This window comes from Globicephala melas, chromosome 11 (assembly GCF_963455315.2).
Source record: "Globicephala melas chromosome 11, mGloMel1.2, whole genome shotgun sequence".
Classification (NCBI taxonomy): domain Eukaryota; kingdom Metazoa; phylum Chordata; class Mammalia; order Artiodactyla; family Delphinidae; genus Globicephala; species Globicephala melas.
In genome coordinates, this window is record NC_083324.2 from 73,923,696 (window position 1) to 73,944,684 (window position 20,989).

At 43.3% G+C, this 20,989-nt stretch overlaps 1 protein-coding gene across 3 annotated transcripts in view; it reads right to left on the minus strand.

Moving 5' to 3' along the window:
* The window catches only part of RCAN2 (regulator of calcineurin 2), a 265,161-nt gene that overhangs the window by 83,011 nt on the left and 161,161 nt on the right, over positions 1–20,989 (minus strand). Inside the window, exon 1 of one of the 3 annotated variants that reach the window (XM_060307477.1) lies at positions 10,151–10,506. The exons of the other annotated variants lie outside the window; for them this stretch is intronic. Within the exon in view, the coding sequence (XP_060163460.1) occupies positions 10,151–10,237 (87 nt within the window). The 5' untranslated portion in view covers positions 10,238–10,506. Of the gene's footprint in view, positions 1–10,150; positions 10,507–20,989 lie in introns of those variants that run through there. 3 annotated transcript variants of the gene reach the window in all.

Here is a 20,989-nt window from a genome sequence, read left to right on the forward strand (position 1 = left end):
GTATCACAGAATGATTTGCTAGTTATGATACAAGTTAATAAGCAGCCATAGGTAGGTGTGCATGGCAGAAAACAGAGTTTCTAGGGCAAAAGGCCTATTAAGCAAAAGAGAAATTGAGCTTAGCCTGGATAATTAATCTAATTTCCACCTATCACCACCGTTTTAAAGTAGATATGGGAAGTGAAGGTCAATATTGAAAGTATTGCAATTATGGTTTAGCATAACTGTGGTGAAACTAGTCACCAACTCCATTTAAAATTCCTGCTCTGAGACACGTGTTTAAATATGTCTTGAAGAAATGGGTTCTGAGTTCAACTTCTCTTTTCCTTAATGGGCATCCTGCCTTAAAGCCTCTGTATTCTGCCATATACCCTGTTCTCTGAATGCTTATTAAAACTGGCCTTGGGTCTGGAAGTCACGACCAACTGTCTGGGTCTGTGGTTGCTCACTGCCCTGCTGAACCAGTTGGTTCCCTCTCTGGTTCTGTGACCTCAGAGTGTCGCTGAGGTAGGGCACTGCTTCCTCTGTGCGAAGATGAGTTGAAAACCACAGGCAAGTGTCTGATAAAACAGGGGCAGTGCCCCTATTATAGGTGAAGTGCCTTGAGACGAAAACTCAAAACTCTATATGAGAAGTTTACTGATACTGATGATAACGACGATGACGATGGATGATGATAAAGGTTAACATTACCGGTGTGTGTTCTGCCTGCCAAGTGATCAGGCAAGCACTATTATTTTCTTCCTTTTGTAATTGAGGAAACTGAGGCACAGAGAGGTAAGGCTCCTTGCTCAAGGTCACACAGTAAGTGGCCAAGTGGCCAAATAGAGACTTCTAACCAGGATGTCTGACTTGGAGGCTGGACTTGCTTCCTTCTCACGTGCCCTAAGTCAGCAAAGAAGGCCTCTTTGGAGGTCGAAAGAGCATTGTCTTTTTTGGGAAAAATGGAACTGAGTGGAATAAAGGCCAACACTGCATAATGAGAGAGCACAGAGTTTTGCGTCCAACAGGACTGTTACCCTCTGTATCTCTGGAACCTAGTGTGTGGCCTTGAGTATGGAAGGCACTCAATATATATTTGATGAATGAATGAATGAGCGAATGAATAAAAGCACTTTGTCCAGTGCCTGACGAATAGTAAGTGCTCAATACACTGTTGTTATTATTAAGTTTGCTCATTGCTTATGTATCCTGTTGCAGGAAAGGTGGCCTGAGAGGTTTTCTTAGTCCATACCTAAAGGTACAGTGAAGTCACAGAAGATGAAATCAATTCTCTTAGATGTGCTATTGATACAGGCTATGATAATAAACCAAGAGATCTTGTGCAGTGTCCTGAACAAATCCCAGTCCACGCTTCCCCTGAGGAACTGTGTGGTCTTGTTTAACCTTGGAGAGCTCCAGAGAGAAAGCTGAGTTTTGTATAATTTGGAAAGCCCTGTCCAAAAGTAAAATTTTATTATTGCCATTAAAACTTTCAACACTGCTGTTCTACAATTCTTCAGAGATCACCCTTCACCCAGTCCTGGAAAATGTTCTCTGACATGCAGAAAGAGGTGGCGGAACTGCCATACCAGTTATCATCCGCCTCTTGGTGAGCTCCTGGGTTTTCCAGCACTTTTTTTTTCTCCCCAACTAGATGGCATTATTAGGTTTTGAAACAAATTTTCAGATGAAATCCAAAACAGATGCTATGCCTAGAGCTGCCATCATGTTAGATGAGAAAAGTCAAATGATCTCCACTACTGATTTATGTAAAAGTAATACTCCCTAATCTGATAAGTAATAGAAGACAAAAACAGCGCTTTGAACACTAGAGGAAATACTACCGATGAGTTCAATGGCTTATCCTCTGAGATATATATCTTTTCTTTCCCCCCAGTAATCGATTAATGGCTTGTTAATCCTTAGGGATATTTCGGTAGGGGAAAGAGTGAAGCAGACCACAGTTCGAGTCCCAGTTCTGCCAATTAATAGCTGTGTGATCGTGTGCAAAAATTTAACTTCTCTGATCAGGAACCTGTTTAAAACAGGGCAGAAAAATAGATGCCCCGGGCTACTATGGGGATGACAAGGAGTACCCTGGTGTGTGTCATGTACTCAGAAGTATTTAGTGAAGAAGAAGGGTTGCTAGAATTTTTTAAATTGTCCATCTTGATAACATAAAATATCGATCCATGAAAATGACTATCTCTGGGGGGTTACATTTGCCATCATGTGAGATGGTTTAATGCTCAACTTAGTAAATGCCCACCCCCCCAATCAAATCTTTGGGGCACAGCATAAACACTGCTTGCATATTCCTTTAGCCCCATCAGAGATGCAGGAAATAAATCTTACGACTAAGTAGCAAACAATCTGATTGTTGGGACGAGTAGAATATTAGTGAAGATGTTATTTGGGTGAAGGTGGGGCGGGGAATGAAAGCTGGTCTGAAGTCCGATATAACAAAGAAGGATACATTTGTTAAAGTTATCTTTCTGGAAGCTGAAGGGTCAAGATCATTTTGAAAACCTTTTTAAAAAAATGCATAGTTCAGAGCTGGTATATTAGATTCTGGAGAGTAACTGTGCTACTGGACTGTAAGGATGTAAACATTTCCTTGGCATGTAACAATAAAAAGAACAGGCCATGAATTTCTTCGTGTCCCCCCTGCCACCTCCACCTCACCCTGGAGAAACTGTTTAGCAATTGTTTAGACTTCTGTTCAACTTTTTGCCAGGAGCCTTCTCTGGGCTTTTCATCTCTTGACATGGTTAAGAGCCCACAGTTTCCAATAGCTGGTTAGATAGGGGCGGAGCAGAGCAGGAAGAAACCTTCCCGGGTTACGGAAGAAAAAATATATTTATATATAGTATACACATACAATACATTTTCACAGTGTGTGTGTGCCTGTGTATATTGTTCCCCCTGGATACATTTATCCCAAAGAGGAATACAAAGGCACATCCAGTGAGTATTTTCTAGGGAAGGTCTAAGTTGGTGGGTATTATATTCTCAAACAGTTTTAAGATAAATGATACATTCTAGATAGAATGAAGAGTTCACAACTTCTTTTTACCTGCTTGAAGACCTCATTAAATACTCTCTCAATGTTCTTTTTTTTTTTTTTTTTTTTTTGGCGTTATGTGGGCCTCTCACTGTCGTGGCCTCTCTCGTTGCGGAGCACAGGCTCCGGACGTGCTGGCTCAGCGGCCATGGCTTATGGGCCTAGCCGCTCCGCGGCATGTGGAATCTTCCCAGACCGGGGCACGAACCCGTGTCCCCTGCATCGGCAGGTGGACTCTCAACTACTGCGCCACCAGGGAAGCCCTCTCAATGTTCTTTTGACTAATCTTTTGGAATCAGCTTAGATTTAGAGCTTGGAAGAGATACATTCCCTTTATGTAAAGATACTGTCCCCTTACTTTCAGAAATTCTAGGCCAGGAATGGGCTGGAGGGTTGATGACCTCCCTGGAAAGCTGGGTTCTTCACCACAAAGCTGTGATGCCATTTAAGCTTACAACCTAAATATACCCAGTGATGATAAACGTTTCAGGTATCATTTTCTATTTGTCAATTTTAAGCTTCATCAGAAAGTACTAAAACAGGCTATTATAAATTATTGATAGTTGTACTCAGAATCACTAAGGATGCAAATGGTGCTCTCTGAGTTTTACATTAAAATCGGTTTCTTTAGGAGAACGATGTTAATGAAGATACTGTTTTGTTGTTACTGTTTTGAATAAATCTGACATTCAGGTTAGAGGTAGCAACTGTCAATGTTTGAATTACTTTCCAACAGTTAAAAGACTCTAAACAGAGAAGCAACTTTTCAGTTGGCTTTCCTGCTTTACAATGTCATTAGTTGAATACTGTACCTTGTCTTTCCCTAATGTGACAGGTGGCTGAGAAATCTGCCTGTTAACCTTCTCAGGGAGCATCTGTCACTTGCCTAAAATCCCTTCTTCCCAATCTGTGAAAGGTGTTTGCTACTTTCTTCAGAGGCAAGATAATATTCAACAGTGCACTTTAAGAATGTTAAGTTTCTTAAAGTATTTTTTTAGGGTTAATGTCTAACATTCCGTTTTGTATTAATGCATTTGCTTCCAGAATGGCCTCAATTCTAGTCCATTTCATTAGCAGAGGAAGAACACACTTTTGTTGTGCTGGGGGATTAGAATCTGTTATGGGCAGGCCACCCCATTCCCCCTCCCCCATCCTCCCCCCACACTCCCTTTTGGTTTTCAGAAACTAAAAGTGGTCTGGAGACATGTAACAAATATTATTTAAAATTCCAGTCATTGAACAGAGAATAAGAGTTTCTGTTAACTTAACATTTTGGCTCCTAAAAGTTGCCATGAATATCTCCAGAGGGTTTCAGTGCTTGAGAATGAAATAATACACAACTTAAATTCTTATAAGTTACTGAGTGAACACAATGGTTTCTGAAGATTCGGAAAGAATATTTCTACAGAACCAAAAAGTCATGATTGCAGCCAGATCCTCTGCCCAGCACTGCATTTGCAAAAAGCATAAGAAATAGGCATGAAGCTTGACAAGCTCTTCTAACAAATACCCGCAAGTTTCTCTTCCCCATCAATCCCGAGACCCAACACCCACATCTTCATCTGTGTCATTGTCTCTCCCCAAAGCAGAGGGCAAAGCATATCACACCAACTCTGCTCCATCCTTCTCCTCCTATGAATCCAGCCGAACAAAACAAGTCGTGAAATTTCCAGTGGTTCAAATGCCAGAGAGATTTCTTTGTACTAAATGGCCGAGATGTGCTGGGTTTGTTTTTTTTTTTCAGAACTCACGCAACAGCATGACACAGACTATGAGTCAGTCGCATCACATTTTTGTGTGAAAAAGGAAAACAAAATACACAAAGCATTGGCATTTTTCTCAGCCTAATCACCACGCATCCAGAAAGGTTAAGAGACTTGTCCAAGATTGCATGGATTAGGAGGATACTGGGAAATTCTCAAAAGCAGAGGAGAGAAAGTAGGACTTATGAGTCACCTTGCAAAGGTCCTAGACTTTTCGAAGGGAAAGAAAAGTCCTACAGTGATCCTAAGATTTCAAGCGTATGAAAAATTATCATGCTGAGAACAAATTTCTGCTTCTATTTCCCCTTCCTCCAAGAGAACCACCAGGCTTAAAACATAACATGAGGGAATTAGCTTAAGCACAATTTCTAAAAAGGAGCAGCGTTAAAAAAATTAAAATTATGGCATAAGATCTTGACAGCCTCAGTAGGTCTCTGAATGAACGAATGATGGAAATAGGTTAAATCAGGGGTCCCCAACCCCCGGGCCATGGACCAGTACCGGTCCGTGGCTCTTTGGGAACCAGGCTGCACAGCGGGAGGTGAGCGGCGGGCGAGCGAGCGAAGCTTCATCTGTATTTACAGCCGCTCCCCGTCGCTCGTGTTACGGCCTGAGCTCCGCCTCCTGTCAGATCAGCGGTGGCATTAGATTCTCACAGGAGCGCGAACCCTACTGCGAACTGCGCATGCGAGGGATCTAGGTTGCGCGCTCCTTATGAGAATCTAATGCCTGATGATCTGACGTGGAGCTGAGGCCGTGATGCTAGTGCTGGGGAGCGGCTGCAAATACAGATTATCATTAGCAGAGGGGTTTGACTGCACAGAGACCACAATAAATCAATTGCTTGCAGACTCATCAGAACCCTATCAGTGAGTGGCAAGTGAAAACAAGCTCAGGGCTCCCACTGATTCTGCATTATGGTGAGCTGTATAATTATTTCATTATATGTGACAATGTAATAATAATAGAAATAAAGTGCACAATAAATGTAATGCGCTTGAATCATCCGAAACCATCCCCCAGCCCCCGTCCGTGGAAAAATTGTCTTCCATGAAACCTGCCCCTGGTGCCAAAAAGGTTGGGGACCACTGGGTTAAATGGGGGTGCTGAGAGAGAACACATCAGATAAGATGGCCTCTCTTTGCCTCTACTGTTCCCTCTACTGGAATGCTTTTCCCTCAGATCCATACACGGTCCTTTCACTCACTTCAGATCCCTGAATGACACAGGAACAGTGACGTTTCAAAACCTGTCGCCTCGCCAGAAATGCTTCTACTGGCCATCCATTCAAAAGTGGCCAACAGCATTTCTGGAGAGAGACAAATACAGAGGAACGCCATTTGTCTGACTTCCTCCTCTTTTGGGGACTATCGATCTCGCAGTCTTGGCAACATTTAGGAGATAGGAGCCTAAAGGGCCCCCAATGCAACCTCTCCTCCAGCAATTCCCCCCCTCACTCTGCTTCATCTTTCTTCAAAACCCTTATCACTGCCTGAAATTACAGTATACGTTTATTTGTTTACGTCAATATTTTAAAAGCTCTCCAGGGGATACCAATGTGTTATCAGGTTTAAGGACAACTGGACTAAAGTAAAATACAAATTTTATTACCCATCTTTGGATCCCTTTCATTTCCTCAAGCATCTGGCTCTTGTTGAGGGGCGGGGGAGACTATTTTCAGAATATGAGAAGAACACTGGAGAAAATCAATCCTGCCCGCGTTCACATACACACACGCACACGTGCGCGCGCCCACAAACTCTCCAGTTCACCATGTCATTTTCCTTCTATTGAGGGCTTCAAATTTCTTTATCTTTCTAAGCATCCTTTGCCATCAAACAGACAGCTAAGCTCACAACACTACCAACGGAGTTTCCGGAGAAAGACAAACATGGGGATGCATTTGGACTGATTTCCTCTTCTATTTGGTATTACTGCTCTAGCAGCTTTGGCAAAACTTAGGAACTTGGAGTCTGAAGGGCCCCCAAGGCAACCAGCTGAGATCCCCCATGGAGGATAAGGTTTTCTAAATTGCTATAAGTCACTAGATTTGCATTTTCTCCACCTCCTTCAATTTAACCACTGTATTTGCTAAGAAAGTCTGCTGGTTGCATAACCGTGGTGTGGTTGCTTCCCCATGGGGCTCCAGGTAGAAAGGGAGAGTCTGTAAAAAGCAAAAAAGAGCCTGAGATCAAACAAGCTGGATGCAGGCAGGTGAAACGGACCCCCAACCGGTGCCTTCCTTTTCTCTGACAGGAAATATTGGACTTGGAAGAAAGGAACTCCTGGCTCCACTATGGATCTGAAATTGGTAATCAATGATGTTTACCTTTGGAGAAACTTTGGTGCCAGAATTTGACATCTGAATGTGCCTTCATGACACTAAGCCATGCTCACTTCTGAACGAGGAACATGTAGGTTTTCTCAACAGACCTCTTTGGCCTGCCTTAATTTTGCTTGTTAATCACGTCACTGATTTACGTTAAATGATTAAATGTCTGAAAGGAAGGGCAGTGTTTTCTAAGTTGCTGGGCTGTGTGTGTGTGGGGTGGGGGGGATGGCAGTGGAAACACTTTCTATGTCCTGGACTGCCATTGTAAAGTCATCTGGAGATAGGACATTCCAGTAAACTGGGGAAAGTAACCTATTACCTTTAGAGAACGTCTAAAAAGATGACCATGGACGATAATGGTGACAGCTAACATTTATTGAACACGAAATATGTCAGGCATTGTATTAATTGTTTTACATGTATAATTTTCTTTAATCCTCCTACCAAGCCAACAAGGTAGGAACTACTATTATCCCCACGTTACAGATGAGAAAACTAAGGCACAGAATGATTAAGTAACTTGTTTCAGAGAAACAAATCAACTGTAATTTGAAGCTATTTAGCAGGAAGGACATGTAATGCATCCTTCTGGTGGGAGTCTTCCCAGAAAACCCCACACATTTCTGACGAACAGGGTGAGAGGCTTTATAATCTGGCCCTGACCCCCCTCTGTCCCCCCGCTCCAGTCTCTCACAGAGATCCTACTGCAGTCGAATGCACTGACTCACCTGACTGCAAGATGGAATGCCTTCCTGTCCCCGTGCCCTCCCTCTTCCTGTATCAAAATCTACCCATCGTCAAGTTCAAGTACCACCTGCTCCATGACACCATCCCAACCACTCAAGTACAACCAGCTGTAAGAATTTTGTGTCCCCTGAATTCCACAAAATAGTCTGTCTTTAAGAAATATTGGGCATGTTTGCAACAACATGGATGGGCCTAAAGATTACCATACTAAGTGAAGTAAGTCAGACAGAGAAAGACAAAATCATATGATATCACATATATGTAGAATCTTAAAAAATGATACAAATGAACTTATTTACAAAGCAGAAATAGACTCACAGACATAGAAAACAAACATGGTTACCAACGGGGAAAGGGGGAGGGAGGGATAAGTTAGGGATTTGGGATTAACAGATATGCCCTCCTATATATAAAATATAAATAGCAAGGAACTGCTGTATAGCACAGTGAATTATATACAGTATCTTGTAATAAACTATAATGAAAAAGAATCTGAAAAAAGAATATATATATATATACACACACATATAACTGAATCACTTTGCTGTACACCTGAAACATTGTAAATCAACTATACTTCAATAAAAAATAAGTAAAAAAAAGAGCAATGATTTTAAAAAGAGAAATATTGGGTAAGTGGTTCTTTGTATGTCTACATGACAAATACCTACGTCATCTAAGCATATTTTAAACTCCTTCCTGTAAGAGCACAATGCCCGGCAGACTCCAGATGCCTAATCAGTATTTTCTCACCATCATTTCTTGGACCAAAAAAGTCTAGATTATTTATTTTATGACGTTCACAGGCCCAGCACGTAATTAAAAGGGAACGGTTCAGAAGAGAAGGGAATCGTAAAGTGTTACTTTATGTACGCATAATTCTGTTCCAGCAGGTGCTGGGAGATGGCTCTCTACTCAGTTACCCACGTCGGAATTTAAATTGGTTTTGAACTGGAGGGGCTTTGAGGGCTGCTCCCTTCTGGAGTGTACACAGCGTGTACGGCCAGCGGGGCTGTGAGTCGCTACATGCATGTTTCCATTCGTGGACACGACCACGGGCAGCACCAAACCATTACCTTCTAATTTTCGGAACCTCAGCATGACAGGTGGTCAGACACTTCACAGCACTGGCCTAAGAATTGGTAAATGCAAGTCACATGTTTAAAACATGCAGAAGCAACAAAACAGATTCTTGAATTCATTTCAAAAGGGTGTTCAAAACTGCAATCTTGAATGACAGAGCCATGTGTTATGCTAGTGGACACATAAATTCCCACCTGGGAAGCACCAGGGTGTCATCTGCACACCCCAAAATAAAGAATTCTGGGTCTTCCTTTTAAGTAAAGACTAAGGGGAAGGTGACAAATGATTATGCAGTGCAATTCCCCTTTCCTTCCTCCCATCACACAATGAGCAACTATCCTTTTTGTCGTGTGTGTGAACTGTTTAAATAAGAAGCTTCTGCTAGTTCTTATTTTCAATATGAGAGAAGAAATCAAAATGCCCATTTCACAAGCATGGCATCTTTTTCAGAACATAAAACCAAAGGGGAAAAGCAAAGAGAATGTATGTCATCAGGAGACAATTACCCATGATAATCAAACAATTGTTGCAGACAGTCAGTGAGGACCAGCGCCCTAGAATACTACGCAAAATTTATTTATGCCTGAACTTTCTTTATGGACAACTGTTCAGGGAAGATGACTTGCTTCTTTTGCCTGACAAAGGAAATTTAGACAGCTGCTCTCCAACTCTGACTTCCAGAGAGCTGGGGATTGAAACTGCCATCTGTAGAACAGCTTTTGTTCAATTTGCAGACCACATCACGGCCTATGTAAGTGACGTCCCATCAAGGGGTTAATGTCCCACGATCAGGGTGTCCTGGGTACGATGTTTATTATATGTGCTTTCTTCATTTAATCATCGATTTAAAACCCCTCTCAGCATTAAGGACTGGCTAATTCTTATTGACACGGAGACTATGAAAACATGTCTACTGTGAAAAGGACAACTGGGATTCACCTAATAGAAAAGGCAAGAACAAACAGACAGTGGTTTTTCCAACCTTATCCCATTGAAAATGAATGTGCCAGTCCCTCGTCTAACTTATTCTAATTAATAGAGTCAGGCACTCACCACATGCATTTCTAGCGCAGATCGTGAGCTGAAAACTATGAACCAAAGTATTGTTCCCTTAAGCTAACAAGCCTCCAAGCAGCTTCAGCAACAGCAACAATGAAACAGAAGATTGCAGGTGCGTACCTTAACCTCCTGATTGGTAAAGACCTCCACATCCACCACGCAGGCAACCAGAGTGGAAACATCACAGTCCATGCTAGGGGCTGGCATTCCCCCTCCGGAATTGACAATAAACAGCTAGGCAGCCTCCGAGTCGTGCGGGCTGGGAAGAGCCTTCCAGGTGGATGTTTCCGGGCCGGCCGGGCGCTGCCCTGCCCTGGGGATGGCCGAGCTGGGCACCTGAGCCCACTCCGCTGCACGCACACAGCCCGCCGCGGCTCAGGCAGCAGGGCAGAGTAAGAGCGGCTGGCTCTCTGATGGCAATGACATCACCGCAAAGACTGACACAAGCTGGAGCTATTTTTTTCCCCCCAGCCTTTTATCTCTAGGCAGTGCAGTGGAGCAAATTGAACATGATTATGTGCTAAATCTGAACTCAGACTAAATCAATTCAGGCAGCGTTCGCTAGGAACTGAGTCATAGCTGTTGTTTCAGCCCGAGTGCTTATGTTTGCAAAAAGCAAGGGTGGGCAGGGGGTGGAATCTGACACCAGAGGCTCTCTTTGGGGTGGAGGTGGGAATTATTCCGCTGATGAGCCTCCGGAGGTTAAGGTGTGACCATTTTCTGTCTCAGAAATGAGCAGGAAGTTGAGGCATTTTGCAAATTGCGTGGCTTCTGTTAACTGCCCTGTGCCGCTCAGTGCGGCCACACATGTTCTGGGCACCCTCATGCATCCCGGGAGGGCACAGGCTACATAGAAATCCATTCTTGGAGTGACTAAAGAGCTGGTCGTCAGTCATGTAGGCAGCCTGCTAAGAGGAGATAATGAGAGGTTTGTGGATTTCTGTTTGAAGCACATATGTGCAGACCAGAAACTCTAAAAGCTCGGGATTTCAGGCTGTCTCCAAGGTCATTCAAACCAAAAGCGGGCAGTGGCAAGGAGTTACAGCAAACATCTCATGCGGGGACAGATGGCAGAATCTAGCGGGCAAACGCACTGATGTGGGTCATCATCAGAGCCTCGGGGCTTGATGTCGCCTGAGACTTTGAACACGTCTGATGGCTTTTTCAGTCTCTTTTCCTAAATGTGAACCCCAGAAGGGCAGGGCCGTGGATAATTCATCTTTATCTCTTGAGACTTTAGCCAAGTGTCTGGCATGAGAAGGCAATAATTGTTTAATGAATGAACAAACCAAACAGGGGCAGCCTTCTTTTACAGTGGAAGTGAGCAAAGGAAAAAAATCCGAATCGTTTTCATTTTATCATTGGTTACAAAAATACCAGCAGAACTTACATTCTGGCAGGATCTATGCCCAGTAGGAATGCAGGCGCATCTTCAGTGGCTATCAGAGGTCATGATTCGTAACAGACTGGCACCTTTCTAAGCCATGACTGGACAAGGTGGTCCAATTTTGCGTGCAGATGAGAAAGGTGACATTTTAAACTGAAGGTAGAAGTTTTGTGGTTGATCCTCATTTGGGGCTTCATGTGAGTCTAATGTTCCCCTTTAACAAGGCATTTCCAGGTTAAAAGAAATCAGTCCACAAATAGAAATATTTAGACTGATGAAACTGTGTGTGGTGGTGGGTGTGTGTGTGTGTGTGTGTGTGTGTGTGTGTGTGTGTGTGTGTGTGTGTGTGTGTGTACAGCACTTACTGTGTTGTCCAGGGCACTGTGGGGAATATGAAATCATGTCTGCAGAGAATTCAACTAACACTTACTGCGTGATGACTATGTACAAAGCTCTATACCAGCTGCTCCAAAGGATAAAATGATGAATAAGTAAAATTCACTATCCTCAAGGAGCTTAAAATCCAGGGGAGGAGATCAGACATGGAGACAAACACCTATAAAACAAGGCAATGGTGATGGTGGCAAAGGAGGGACGGATGGCACTTGGTGGGAGCACTGGAGAAAGAGCAATGGATGCTGAAGGGAGCTGGGGCAGATGAGCCTCAAGGAGCAGGACATGACTTCTGCTCTGACCTTGAAACATGGGTAAGACTTTGTCAGACAGAGAAGGGGTGAAGAGAGTCCCCAAGGCAGGGGCTGCAGACTAGAAATATCCAGAGCAAAGAAAGAATAGGGGTTTTTTTTTGGGGGGATGAAGCACATTTAAGGTTAAATTTGTCCAGAGCCAGGGATAAACAAGGCAGAAAGAGCCAGGTGACGCAAAGCCTCGAGGGGCCCTTTGCATCTATCTGGTCAACCATTGAATGCCCGGCAAAGGTTTTTGAGAAAGTGAACGGGTCTATCTATACATAAATATAGCTGAAATGTAAAGTATACAAGAAGATGAATACAAATTTAAATATCACTAACATCGGTTCAAAAGGCAAAACCAAAACAAGGCTATTTTTTTCATATGCCGTGGTATATCCCCAAATTTTTTTTTTAAGGGTCACGGCAGCAGTGTGCTGGTAAATATTTAAAAATCAGCTCTGAAAAGAAAAGCCTGATGTGTAGCATTTGCTGATTCCTTTGATGTAAATATCCTCATCACGGCTGACTTGAAGCAACCAATATAAAGTCCCCGAATGCAGAGCTGGGAGTGACTGACCTGCTCACCCCAGCCACGTGAGCTGCCTTGGGGACAGAACGGTCTCATCGTCATGAAAAGGCTACACTGTATTAATGACAGCTCCTACGGTTCAGAGTTTAAGGTTAACTATTGCTCTGTTCACTTAAAGCGCTCTGTGAATTACTGCACACTTTCTGTTTACGAAATAGCTATAGAGGGTATACATGCGTTATTTCAAGAGAAAGAGCTTTGCTCTGACACGTCTTGGCAGGAGGACATTAGTCTATCCAGGAAGTGGAGCCTCACTCCAAACTGTAAAATAGGTAGTTGTTTCCTGATGCATCTTCAGTGTCTCCCTGTTGATTTGTTTCTTCCCTGGAGATCCCTTCTCGTACTCTTGAGTCCACTAACTTTATGCTTTCCTGTTTAAAAATATCTTTTCAAGGACACAGCTTTCAATTCACTTCTATTAGCATGAAATGACTGATAACTTATAGTACTACCTGGCATAGAGGCATCTGTATGATGGGTAATACTATAGGGGAGCAAATCTTAAATTGAGTGAATAGTGCACTTAGGGTGACATTATAGGCATCGAGAGCATGTAGTGATTTTGAAATAAAATTATTGGATTTTTAATAGGTTGGTTCAACAAATTGGCTATATTATACTATTCAGTTGCTTATACAAAACACTTTCCTATAGATTAGAGTCCCTAGGGGCCTTCCCCATTAAAATTGTGCCCTATTTCTCCAGATAGAATGTACCTTTTGATAGCTGGGGGATGACTGGCAGCCTGGGAGGTACCTGGGGTCTGTATATAAGCACCCGGGATATGCCTACAAGGTCCTATGAACCCTAGCTCTTGTCTGTTCTCCCTCCCATCTGAGCTCACCATTTCTCCCTTTCCTCTCTACATCCCAGATTCACTGGTCTTCTTGGGATTCCAAAAAAATAAAAAATAAATGCCAAGCTCCTTCTCATCTCAAGGCCTTCCCACTTGCTACTGCCTTTGTCAAAAGATATCCAGATTTCTGCATGGCCGACTCCTTCTTACCATCCAGCTCTCAGCTCACGTGTCATCTCCTTGGAGAAGTCTTCCCTGATCACCTAAATAAAATACGTGTACCCGTGTGTGCACACGCACACACACACACGGACTCAATCACCATCCGGCATCTTCTCTCTAATTTTATTCATAGCACTATCTGAAACTGTTCACTTATTTCCTGACTTGTTCTTTGTTGTGTCCCCAACTAGAATGTAATCTCCACAAAACAGAGGTTTTTGCCTATGCTGTTCCCTGCTGTCTTCTCAGGGGCTAGAAAAGTACCTGTCACTTAGGAGGCACTCTAAGGAATATCTGAAGTGTGAATGGATAAATAAATAAATGAATCTAAAAAAGCAAGCAGAAGGACTCCAACCCATAGAGGTGCCTCCTGATCTGGAGTTTGAGAAAGGTCCTTGCAGGATACATGGGCATCTGAGTTCAGTAATCACCCCCACCACTGACAGCTGAACCCTGGCACAGCTCTGCTCAGAAGCACCCTTTCCAGGTGAAGTGGCCAGAAAAACCATTCAAACCATGGTTCTTCCAATGATGGACCACATTAAGGAAATGGATGCAGCACGATGCAGACCCTGAGACAAAGACCACTTCCCTACCCCTCAGGCCAGGTAGTTCTCCAAGAGGATTGACAGCTGAGCTGAGGCACTAACCCCCAAGTGGGCAGGAGGAGATGGGGACCTTCTAATCCCAGAGGCAGCAGCCAAGTCGGGTTTGCTAATGAGTGTAGATGTTCCCATTACAACTATGGGGCATCAAAGACTTTCCTCCCTCTATGTGTCCTTCTGGATCACTTTTTTTTAATGTTTACCGTTGAAAATCTCAGCCGTATTCAGAAGTCGAAAGAATACTCCAATGAGCTTTCATGTACCCACCACCCAAGTACAATAGCTTGGGATCAACCTTCCTTCCTCTCTGCTAGTGGGTCTCAGAGTGTGGTCCCCAGACCAACAGTATCAACACCACCGGAATTTGTTAGAAAGGCAAATTCTTGCGCCACACCCCAAACTGGGTAGGTAGGACCAGTCTTTGTATTTTAACAAGGCCCCCCAGTGATTCTGACGCAAGTTCAAGTCTGAGCACCAGCGTTCCATGTACCCAACCACTCGCACTCACTCCCGGTTATTCTGAAGCCGATGTCTGACATCATATCGTTTCATCCGTAAATATCTCAGTGTCTATCTTGAAAAGACAAGGGCTTGTCTTTTGAAATCATAATACCTATCATCACACACACTCAAAAGCAAGAACAGTTCCTCAGTATCATCAAATGTCCTGCCAGTGTTCACATTCCTCCAGCTGCACTACCAATGTTCTCTTCCCTCCCCGCTCCCTCTCCATCCCCTCCCTGGTCCCATCCTTCCATCCTTCCTTTATTTAACATTTTGCTTACTTACGCTGGGATCTCAACTACTATGTCTCTCATGTCTCTTTTAGTCTATAGAGTCCTCCTCCATGTCTTCTTTTTTCTTCCTTGCAGTTTGTTGTTGGTGATGATAAAACCATGTTATTTGTCCTTTAGAATTCTCCCCAGTCTGGATTTTCTTGATGAATTCCACATAGTTTCATTTAATTGGTTTCTCTCTTACCTGTAGGTCCTGTTCATTAGATCCAGACGCTTGATAGGTTTTGGGTTTGGCAAGACTCCTTCACGAATGGTGCTGTATACTTCCATTGCGGGTATGTAATGCCTGGCCATCTCTTTTTTGTGGTACTAGCAGCCCTTCATGCTCAATGAGTAGATTTACTCTTTCTTTATAAGTTGCAAAATGATGGTATTCCCTCTTTATTTATTCATAGAGTACCTCCATTACAAGGAACTACCTCTCATCTACTATGGAGTTACCCTGAGCTACATTTTTGTAAGACAGGCAAAATACACACTTGATTCTTTTCCTTTATTAACTAGCTTTTTTTTTTTAAATGACTTGCTTCACATTATCCTTCAAAGAAGATCACTGAGGTTTTTTACTTTATTAAGCATCTTTATGAACTCGTGGACTAAACATATTTGATGGGTTTAAATCCACTGTTGTTTTATCTTTTTGGGGGGAATTTTTGAATTTTATTTATTTTTTTATACAGCAGGTTCTTATTAGTTATCCATTTTATACATATTAGTGTATATATGTCGATCCCAATCTCCCAATTCATCACCATCGCTTTATCTTATTGATGCTTAAATTGCTGGTGAGAATCTCAGCAGGTCGGTTCCTGCGTCCTTTTGACACAATCTCAGTAGTCTTTGAGGGCTACCTCACCTTCTGGCAGGCCAAAATGTTCCAGACTCATCCTGTCCATTTCCTGCCCCAGATAAGGAATCAGTCATTTCTTTCTCAGTTTCATTTAGTATTTCAACATATTTCAAGATCATAATCTATAGACTTAGAGGTGTTCTTGGCACTGAGTCAGCTATTGTTTATAAGACTTTTTAGTGGACTGAACTAGAAAATATATAAATGTGTTTTTTAAACTTTTTTTAAATAATAAGGCCTTACTTATATATTTTTAAATTTATTTTGTAATTGAAGTATAGTTGAATAAATGGGTTTTAAAGATAACGTGCATCTTGAGTTCTGACTGATAATTCCAAATCAAATCCAGAATTTTTCAGTCATACATCTGTATCCTCCTTCTTCCACACCAAATATCTTGGTTCTTACCAGTAACGTAATTACTCATTTGCGTTATTCAATACTACAATACACAGCAGCTTCAGAATCACAATATTCAGTAGGAACAATTTAAGATTTTATCCCCCAGTTCTTTTTGTCCTAAGGGTATATCCCATAAGGATGGTAGAGAGTCCTGTGCTTTAGTCATTTGGAATAGTTCCTCTCCTCCACCAACTGGAAACCAAGTGAGGTTCATTTGTTTCCTTCAAATTTGATTCCTAGGGATTGCTTTCTCAGTAAATTTAGGTTTGTTTTATAAGTATAAAGCATATTAAATGGTTCAAAACTCAAACTACAACTCTACAAAGAAATCTAGCTTCTCTCCCTGTCTCCTCCAGCAAATTCCCTCCTTCCCTCCCATACAGGTTACTGTTATTTCATCTTTATTGTTTATCTGTTCTCTCATTTAAAAATATATAAATATATATGTGTATTATTTTCCCTCCCTTTCTTTGACAAATGATAGCATACTTTGCACATTTTTCTCTGTCTTGCTTTTATCACTAGAAAGCATGATCCTAGAGATCATTACATAGTCATATGTAAAAGTAGTCCAATTCCTTTTCACAGCTGTATAGTATTCCACCATGTGTACTATGTGGATTTACCACGCTGGTGCAGCTAAGCCCCTACTGATGAGTATCTGGGTTGTTTCCAGTCTTTTGCTATTAAATAGTGCAGCAATGGATAGGCTTGGCTTATATCTACTCACATTTTTCTACTGTAACTTTGGGACAGATTCTAGAAGTGAAATTGCTGGGTTAAAAGGCAAATGTATGGATAATTTTGCTAGATTTAGACAAATTCTCCTCCATTGGGGTTGTACCATTTTGCTTCCCCACCAGCAATTTATGAGAAAGGGGGTTTCCCCACCGCACGTGTTGTAGAATGCCTTGGACGTTTGCCTATCTGGTGAGTGAGATGTGGTTATCTCGGTGCATTTCTCCTACTGTGGGGACATCTAAGGATCTTTCTATATGTGAACTAGTATAGCACTGTCCCAGTCAATACCTCCCTGGCTTTCCTCCAACTAATTCAGATTCTGTTTCTGACCTGAGCAAGCAAAAAGTCTAAATAACCACAGTTCTCAATGGGTTTTGGTTTGCATTCTTCTTATGATGAGCCTGGTGGGGCATTTGTTCATCTGGTCAAGAGCTATTTGCATTTCTTCTTCTCTGATACCTCACTTAGGTCTGGTCATCACAAGTCAAACACATTCTCACCTCCAGCCCCTTGGCTTCCCTCGCCTGGAAGTCCATTTCCCCCATCTCAGCAGGGCTCACTCCTCCACAGCATTCAGGCCTCAGCTCAAAGGCCCCCGCCTCAGAGAAGCCCACCCTGATTAGCCTATCTAAGTAGGACCCTTCTCACTATCTCCCTGCCTTGTTTTATTTTTCTTCAAAGCGCTTACCACTAACTGATATCACATATTTATTTGTGTAGTTTCTGTGGATCTCTCCATTGGAATGAAAGCTCCATGAGGGCAGGGCCCCTCTACCTTGCTCACTGAGTTTTCCCCCAGTGCCTACAATGGGGGCTGCCACACAGTGACAGCTCAGGGAAATGTGTCGGTGACTGGATAATGGAATGAGTGGCATCCTTCAGCTGTGGAAGCCAGCTGAGAAGAGGGGCTGCCGCGGGTCTCTTTGAAGGAACGTGAACCTGGCAAGGGAGAGTGAGGCAAATGAAGGGGCCTCGGGTCACAGGGTGATGGGAATGGTGCAGTGGGAGCTGGGGGGTCCATAAGAAGTGAGAGGGACATTTACAGGGGAGGAGGAGCGACACAAAAGGCCAGCTCCCCATCCTACACAAGTCCCGGCTAAGTGGCAACTGCAATGCCCTCGGTCAGACTCGGGGACCGTCCTCATTCCTCCACTGCCCGGTGGGCACCTCCAGAGGCCCCACGAATATCCTACAGCTCATCCTCGAGTAGCACTCTGAAGAAGCCGTCTCACTTCTTTTTTTTTTTTTTTTTTTTGCGGTACGCAGGTCTCTCACTGTTGTAGCCTCTCCCGTTGCGGAGCATAGGCTCCGGACGCGCAGGCTCAGCGGCCATGGCTCACGGGCCCAGCCGCTCCGTGGCATGTGGGATCTTCCCGGACCGGGTTACGAACCCGTGTCCCCTGCATCGGCAGGCAGACTCTCAACCACCGCACCACCAGGGAAGCCCTCACTTCTTTTTTGCCTTACCCTCTTCCCCAGCTCTCAGGGTTTCATCCCTGCTTTGATCCACCTTTAGGAAGACCTATCCCCCTTCCCGTCCTCCCCATCTGAACCGGCTTGTGGGGGGATTACACCGGGCCGTGCTATGTCTAAGAAGCTGACACACTTGAAAAGTTACAGGGCAGAAAATTAATAGGGTGTTTGCTTAGCATCCCTGTCTCTCTGGGAGCTGTTCTTCCTCCCCGCCCTGGGTTCATCTGAGGGAGGCCCTGACCAGTCCAAGCCAGTCAGAGTTCCCGAGAGGATTTCCCAGACCCAAAGTGGGTCAGGAGTGCCAGTCCCCTGTGGTGCCGGAACCCTGGGACTGTGGCTGGCCATGTTTTTTTCACCACAAAGCCACCTTCAGACAGAAACTGAAAGAAAAAGTGGAGGAAGGAAGTCCTAGAAGCATTGGAGTCCTCGTTTCCGGTTGCTCCTGAGGCCTGGGGGCACCTTGTCCTTGCATGCGTCTCCTCAGTCAACTCTTCCATATTCTAGTATTATCCCAACCAAGGCCTCCGTTTTTTCCCCAAGCTAATTCAGATATTGTTTCTGTCACTAACAACCAAAAAAGTCCACACACACAGCCCTAGAGTAACAGGGGACACTAAAGTGGGAGTCATTCATCAGGGACCACAGATTCAGGTCTCCAAACTATCCCATGGAAATGCCTCCTGCCTCCAATCAGACCTGAGATGAGGGAGCTGCCACCACCTAACCCTCCCGCCTGAGGTAACAGCAGGAGTCCCAGGATGGATTTCTGCAAAGAAAACCTGCTCACAGAATCATCTTTCCATTTCCACTTGCTTCTCCGTCCTTCAGGTTTCAGAGCAATCTAACTAGTTTTGGGCCACCTGCTTTGAAAATCTGCATATTGGTCTGATACCTATATGCAGAACAGAACTATTGGTCTGTTCAAAATGTCGTATTTACTATGTTATCACGTCTCAGTTGAAACTTGGAATTTATCATCCCATCACACTATCATTGACTTAGGGTAACACTTGTGAAGTCACTCTGCAAAAATTCACAAGCATTGTGTTATTTAAACTTCACAATAGGCCCCATTTCGAAATGAGGAAGTCATTTGCCCAAGGTCAAATAGCTAGAAAGTGGTAGAGCCAGGTTGAATCTTGAAGGGCTTATCTCCAAAGTATGAACTCTTCACTTCAACGTTCTAGAAGTGAGAACATGAACACATCTGCACTTTTGAAAGGAGTCTGGCGCTGATGTGAAGGCTGGATTGGAATGTAACAAAGGCAGAAGGGGAGAAAATTGACATCTCAAAGGAAATTTAAGAGAGTAGATACTTGGCTGTATTTGACTGGATTATCTAAGCCAGTGGCAATGAGGGACCAAATTCGTCAATGAGACATTGTAGAAATATAAGAAAGAACTTGGTGACTAAAAGCGGGGTAGGCGGTGGGGGAGTTAGTTGCGGGGTGGTGGTCAGGAAAAGCAATGGAGGTGTTGCACAGTTAAGGTTTCAAAGTCTTATCTGTAAGGAGAAGATGGTGCCAGTGACAAGGGTGGGTCTCTTAAAAAGATGAAAGATCCCATCTACCAGCAAAATCAAGAAAGCTTTCAATGAAAGAGGAGGGCATATGATATGGACGCTTAGTAGAACTAATAGAGATCAAGGTCTTGTGAGCAAGGTTGAGGTTTGTTTAAAGACCAGCAAATGGCTCATTTAGTTTGAATGGCAAGTCCGAGCAGGGCCATGGTGAGTCGTAAGATGGGAAGAGGCGTTTGTAGCCACAAAGGTGAGGAATTTGAGTGCCAGGGTGAAGAGTGAGTATGTTTCACTCAGAAAGATATGGGATCTATCAAAAGTTTATGAAAAGATCTAGGTTGAATCGGAGTAAAGAGGGATTGGAAATTTTTGTTTCCAAACTTTAGCCAGAAGGTGATGAGGGGCTGGATCTTGGAGAGGTAATAGTAACATAAGGAAAGAAATGGATATGAGAAACACCATGGAGATAGAATGTTCAAGATTTAACAACTATTTGGCTGTCAAGGTAATGGTCTGGGGCTGGAGAGTGAAGTGAGGAGGCATCGAGGTTGGAGGTACCAGAAAAAGAAGAAGGAGAGGCAGGGAGGGAAGGAGATTCTAAAATTCTAAGCCTGTGTAGACAGTGGTAACTTTATCTGAAATAACTTCACGATGCAGGTGACAAGAGTACATTGTGATCAGATCTATACACCCATGACAGTGAGATACACATCCACATTTGTTCATTTCAATAGTTAGCTAGTAACATTAATCTTTACATTAGCAGAAAAGGGTAACGGTAAAAACTGAGATTACAACTTACAGCAGTAGATACTAGTCTTTATTGGTATTGATTAGGAATGGATACTATTGCAAAACTGTTATGGTTCTGACTAATCAAAACTCT